This window comes from Apaloderma vittatum, unplaced genomic scaffold (genome assembly GCF_000703405.1).
Source record: "Apaloderma vittatum isolate BGI_N311 unplaced genomic scaffold, ASM70340v1 scaffold23383, whole genome shotgun sequence".
In the NCBI taxonomy this organism is placed as follows: Eukaryota; Metazoa; Chordata; class Aves; order Trogoniformes; family Trogonidae; genus Apaloderma; species Apaloderma vittatum.
In genome coordinates this window covers 67,128-73,003 of record NW_009706738.1, presented here as the reverse complement: position 1 = coordinate 73,003, position 5,876 = coordinate 67,128, and the positions used below count along the sequence as shown (strand labels likewise).

The window sequence follows — 5,876 nt, the reverse complement described above, 5'->3', positions numbered from 1 at the left end:
AGGGAGAGCCTGCCTTGCCACAGGGGAGAGATAAACAACACTTACCAGAGAGAAACAATCGCTATCAGAAATCAATAACAGCGAAAACGCTGCTGGGAGAGTTACATTTGTTTTTTAAACACCCTGGTCAGACATAAAGGGCTGGCGAATATTCTCTGTATTATCAAATTCTATTCTGGGACAAACAGCAGCCCCAGGGAAATACCAACCTTAAATGGTAACTATGAAACATGGGGAAAGATTTAAATAGCTAAACTGGAATGAATCAGAAGTAAATACTGTCCCAGTGCTGATCTAAAGGGGGGAAAAAAGGTTCTGAGATTTTACAGTTAAAGCAGATAAGGGAATGGAACAAGCAAAAGGCTTGGGTGTGAAATGGGGCCCAGAGATTAATGCCATTTTTGTTTAACTCATTCAGGTCGTAGTGGAACTTATTTAGAGGAAAAAGAAACTATTCTGAGGAAGAAGAGGTTATTCCAGAAAACAGGATGAAGGAGGAAGTGGTTTTCTTTCTTAGTGTCCCTAGAAAGGCACAGGAATCAGAGTAGCAAATCCTCATCTTGGCACGTGTGCAGACTTCTGATAAATCTCAGCATGAGAGGCAAAATACAATTTTAACTGTTTAACTCAGGTTTCCCATTCCTTAGCTACTCCCAGCCAACACATAAGAAACTCAGTTTTCATGATCTGTTTGATCAGCACACCACATCCTTACAGGGGACGAAGGAAGAGTTGGCTCTGAACAGGAAAACCTCAACACGGGTGGAGGACCAGCTAACCAAACCAGCAATTTAGAAAGCCCTGGAAAGACATCAGAGCTGAGGGAGACCTCATGCAAAAAGCTGCCAGACCTGCCAGTTGCACACAACTTCCTACTCCTGCGAGCAGCAGAGCTGCTGGAGAACGCAGTGATTACTGAGACGATGGGAACACGGGTGCCACCCCTGAACCACCCGGTGCAGGTCTGCAGGCTGCTGACTCTTCGTGGTGGTGGCCCTGACTCCTTCCCAAATCCAATGAGACTGCAGGCTTGGGCAGGAACACACAGTGCCCCATATCAGTGGCAATGGGATTGCTTCCCACTCTCCATTTTAGTTAGCATTTTCTCTCCTTAAGCCCAAAAGAAATAGTTATTGTTTTCCTTTAAAAAAACTCATGCCTTGGGCACTCACTCTGTGTTGTCCCTTTCTTTGCGGATGCAGTCGTGGAGTTCGTGGCAGGTGACCCCAGGATGAAGACTGTGGCATTTCCCCCAGCCATCCCCTTGGTGCCCTCACTCACCTACAGCTGAGTTCTCACCTGCTGTAAAGATTTTTTCACGAAAGGCAAAGGCAGTCCCTGGGCTGTGTAATTACCCATCAGACATTGCAAGGAAGGACCCAGCGCCTCAAACACCAAGCACGCATGTGGCAAAGAGTCAGGGATTCACTAACAGTGAAAAGACGCTACCACCAGCCTTTTGCCCTTCACTAGGGCAGCCAAATACCTCCTTACCCAACCTTCCCCCTCCAGCCACTGCCGTGTGCCCCAATCCAGCTACTGCTCTGCTCCTCCTTCTCAGGGGGCACAGCGTTTGTTTTCACACCATCCTGAGGCTCCCCAAGCTAAGGCCAGGCTTTGCTGACCCAGAGCTGCAGCACTCTCAGCAGAAGGATATGGAAGCCGTTCTCTCCAATCATTCTGAAATCGTCTAACAAACAGATGATGTTTTCTCCTGCCTGGTCCTTCTTCTTCATACTGCTTACCTGAGGAGGATTCCAAGAAGGCTGCAATTAGACAAGGACATCTTGCGCCCATTTTTTCCCATTCTATAGACTTTCTCTTCTTAGCACTTCACGACCAATCCCATGAGAACAACATCAGGAAAACCAGGCTGCAAACACACAAAGCAGAGTCTGTTACCAAGGACTGAGTATGTTGTCTAGCTCCTGACCAGGTGGGACCATCACACTCATAGTGTCCGAATAATTCAAGCCGATCCCACTAATAGTGCCTAGCACACTTCCTGCTCTTTAATCTCTTCCGTGCAGACTCAGAAATCCCTCCTGCCTGTGCTGGAAGGGGATTCCCCCAAGACCACAGCTCCCTGCTCCCAGCAGCAATGGCTGTTCATTTCCTTTGCCTTTCTGCAGCTTCTGCTCCTTGCCCTCAGAGCGAGGATGACCCCGTCCATCCCCAGCTGAGGGCAGCAGGCTGGGACGTCGCCTTTTAGAACCTACACCTTCCCTTCAGCAACTCCTCGCAAAGGATTGCAGAGAGGCAGAGGTTTCCTCTGGCCACTTGAAGGCTACCTGTCCCACCATGGTAGAGAGCAGCTTCCATGCCTGGAGGAACCCAGGTCTCTCTGGGCTGGAAAAGGTTTGGCTATGGGCAAGTCCTGGAGAGTTCTAGAAGATGACAGTGTTAGAAAAAGTGTTAGAAAAGTTTCTAACAGTGGTGGTGGAGGGGATGAACACGAATCTCTCATACAAGACCCAAAGGCCATCAAACCTACCACTTGGGAGGTACAAAAGCAAAGCAGAGGAGGTGGTTCTTCATGCAGCACATGGGCTCACATGAAAGCAGGGCAGGTCTTGTGAAGGTAAATCCACTGAGAATTACTGTCCACACAGATATCCCTCTTGGCACAAGAAATCTCCAGCTGCAAACTGCTGCAGGCCAGGGGAGCTTTCACGTGGGAGCAGCACTCTGTGCTTGGCTTGTCCTTACACCCATCTGGATATCTGCTGCTAGCCCAGGGTGCTGGGCTGGTTGACGCGTGCTCTGCCCAAGCATGGTGCTTCAGCACCCCCAGCTCTTGCACCAGTGCTGGACACTTGCCACGCAAGGTACTTCAGGAATTTGCTCTTGCAGAGCACTGACCTTGCTACAGCAATTCAGGTGTTGGGTTTTTTTTTTTCCCTCTACAGCCATAACCGTTAGGATTTTGGTTTGGCACGTTGTGCAGATGCTGCAGCCACCTGCACCAGTGCCAGGAGGTTCATGCCGGCACAACAGTGGTGAGCAGCCGGGGAAGCAGGGGAGACCAGGTCACCTCCTCTTCTTACAACTGCCACCACCAACCACCCCACGCTGGTGGGAACAGCCCTAGGAACCAGCTGGATTGCGCTGTCGGTATTGTGCTGAATGGGAAGGCGTGTCTTTCAGAGAGAATTAGTAATAAATCAAGGGTAAGGCTCAGTCTCTATGCAGGATTGTGCTGATGTGTGGAAAAGCAGCCCTCTGATTGCATTAAATTAGTGCCACTTGGTACTTCCTCTTGCATCACTGAGGCTGGCTCATGGCCCTTTGGATAGGGCCCATGGATTTGCAGGTGTGAGCTAAACCTTTCTCAAGCCTGTAGGAGAGAAGCCTCAGAGCAATTTGAAATGCAAAACCTAATGGCCTTTACTCATCTAAAGCTGATGTAACTTTGTATTCAGGCAAACTCGAAGAATTGTGATCACAAGCTTTCTAGAACTAGCAGGTCAAGCCACTTTCTAAGGCAACCAGCTGAGACCCAGATAGAAGTGCCTAATTACTGCATCCATTAGCAAAGGCAGGAGGAAGTTTTCTGACTTCAGAGGTTTATATTTTTTGCTACATGCTGCTTTTTTTTCTTCCCAGATACTTCCTTTTACATCACTAAAATATCACTTTTTTTACATCACTGTTGTGATAGGGCAATGCCCTCTGAGATGAGAGCGACACCAATACAGTCGACACGCTCCCATCTCCCGCTTGAGAACCCTGACACCTTTTTCTGTTGATTGTCTACCTTACCCTTCTGCAGGTTCCTCCTGTTTACTGGATTTTGGTCTCAGCTGAAAGAAATGGGCTGATGGGGCAAATGGGACACAGCCAGCATATCCCAGTATGACAGAAGGAGATTGTGCCTGTTTCAGAAGCCAGCACTGAGCCATGGGGTGATTTCTATGAATCCCCTAACTTTCTGAGTTTTTTTCCTGTTCCCCATGTCACTCCTCAGACTGAGCCCTGGAAGGAGAAGAGATGAGGAGGCTGATCCTCAGATGTGAACTCGGTGACAATCCCTGTGGAGAAAGCAGAGAGCCCCCAGAACATACATACGCAGCGGAGGAGAGCGACCTCGTCCTGGGCAGCCTCAGCAAAGCCTTCCCTGCTTTTCAGGACCTTCACAGCTACGTGTTTCTTCCTCCTGAGAAACAAACCACAGCTGCCAGCCTGCGCATGCCAGAGTGACCCTAACCACCAGCAGCACCTCCCCTTCTCCCAGTCACCCAGTCCCGGGCTCACTGGGGAGGTTGCCCTCCTGCAAGCAGCCTCGCAAAGGGAGAGAAAAAGCCAGAGCACTGATACCACCAGGTCTAAATGAGAAAAGCCAATTGCAGAGCAAGGGCTGATCCCCCCTCATGTATGTTCTTTTGGTTTCCGAGGAGCAGCTCTGCTTGTTGCACCCCACCAAGCTGGCTGCCAGGTTTGCCCTGTGCCCAGGAGGGATGCCGATGTGCTCCGGGGCAGGCAGCTGCCCTCTGCTACTCCTGCGAGAGGGGCTAGTCCTGCCCAGGAGGTCAGCCACCCCTTCCCCCCTCCCTGAAAGGTGGCCAGCCCCTCACCTCACGTCCTGGCACAACCAAACAGTGGCAAAGGTGCCGCAGCCCAGCTTGCGCAGAGCTTGGTATCGCGTGCTGAACACCTCTCCTTCCCGCACGGGGTGGTGGCCTCCTGTGGGGACCATCGCCAAGAAGCGTTACCAACATCTCTAAGTGCTCTTAGACTGAAAGAGCAGCTGAGGACAGCCGTCGTCCCAGAGGAACGGCCGGGCAGGTCCCCATGGCCTTCTCTGGCCTGGGAAGGATCTCTCGGCTCCAAAGCCACAAGCCCGAGGACTGACCTGTGCGCTGGGCTGCCGGCACCTCCTCCTGCGCCTGCTCCTCCATGGCCCAGCAGCGCTGCAGATCCTGGCACCGGGGGACAGAGGCAGTAGGGAACAGGGCACGGACAATCTTCAGCACTTTACTCCTTTAAAGAGAGTTGGCAGGCTGCAGGGCAGTGTTTCCCTGCTCAAGCTGTTCACGTTGATGCCCTTTCCCAGCCCTGCTGTCCCCTCACCCCCTTCCTTCCCATCCACCTCCTCAGGCCCTGCGACTGGGCAAACACTTCTGGCCGTTCAGGGAGGCAGGAGTTATTTTAAAGAGTTCAGAAAAGGAAAGCTGGCAGGCTGAGGCCAAGCCAGGTGGGAGTCTCGGGTTTCCCTGTGCCCAGTGGGGATTTTCAGGGGCTTACCAGGAATGGCGGAATCCCCCTCTCCTGGGGGAAAACACCCGCTCCCCATCCTGGCTGAGGAGGGGACACGTGTGGGCTGTGCTGTCAAAGAGAAGCCTCTCGCTCCAGATGGGTATGAAGCAGAACCTGCATTTTAGACACCACAGCGCTGTGCATCTGTCCCCAGCCTGGGGCCGGAGCACAAGTTTGTCACTGACTGTCCCGTGATGTTCTGGTGAGAGGCTGCGATGGAGGAGGAGGCTGTTCCCAGGGTTTGTTTCTATGACAGCTCGAGATACAAACACCAAGACAGTGCCGACAGACTGGTGCAACTGCTGTCCCCCTGCCCTGCAGCACCAGTACTGAATTGGCTTCAGCACTGGTCACCTGAAATAGCAGCCCCAAACCCATGTTGCTAGTGGAAATAAAGATGTAAACTGCCTTAGCTGGGGTATTCCCAACTCAGCCTTTCATAATTTAGAAATGTCACTTGCCGTGTGGCTAAAGCTTCAGGTTCACGCACATTGCCAGAGCTTGTGACAGGTGACAATAATCCCAGCAGACCATTAGCATGGGTGGAATTATTGACCTTTGCATCAAGTCTCTCAAGCTAAGAGCTCGTTGCACTGGAGGATTTTCAGAAACAGTTAGTA

At 51.5% G+C, this 5,876-nt stretch overlaps 1 protein-coding gene across 1 annotated transcript in view; it reads right to left on the bottom strand.

Annotated features, from left to right (window-relative positions):
- The window catches only part of LOC104271291 (SRSF protein kinase 3-like), a gene marked incomplete at its 3' end in the record, with an annotated part of 12,164 nt that overhangs the window by 4,031 nt on the left and 2,257 nt on the right, over positions 1-5,876 (bottom strand). Inside the window, exons 4-8 of the mRNA XM_009865913.1 lie at positions 4,853-4,980; positions 4,575-4,683; positions 4,069-4,156; positions 1,658-1,745; positions 1,300-1,406 (exon numbers count right to left, since the gene is read on the bottom strand). Of these exons, the coding sequence (XP_009864215.1) occupies positions 1,300-1,406; positions 1,658-1,745; positions 4,069-4,156; positions 4,575-4,683; positions 4,853-4,980 (520 nt within the window). The remainder of the gene's footprint in view (positions 1-1,299; positions 1,407-1,657; positions 1,746-4,068; positions 4,157-4,574; positions 4,684-4,852; positions 4,981-5,876) is intronic.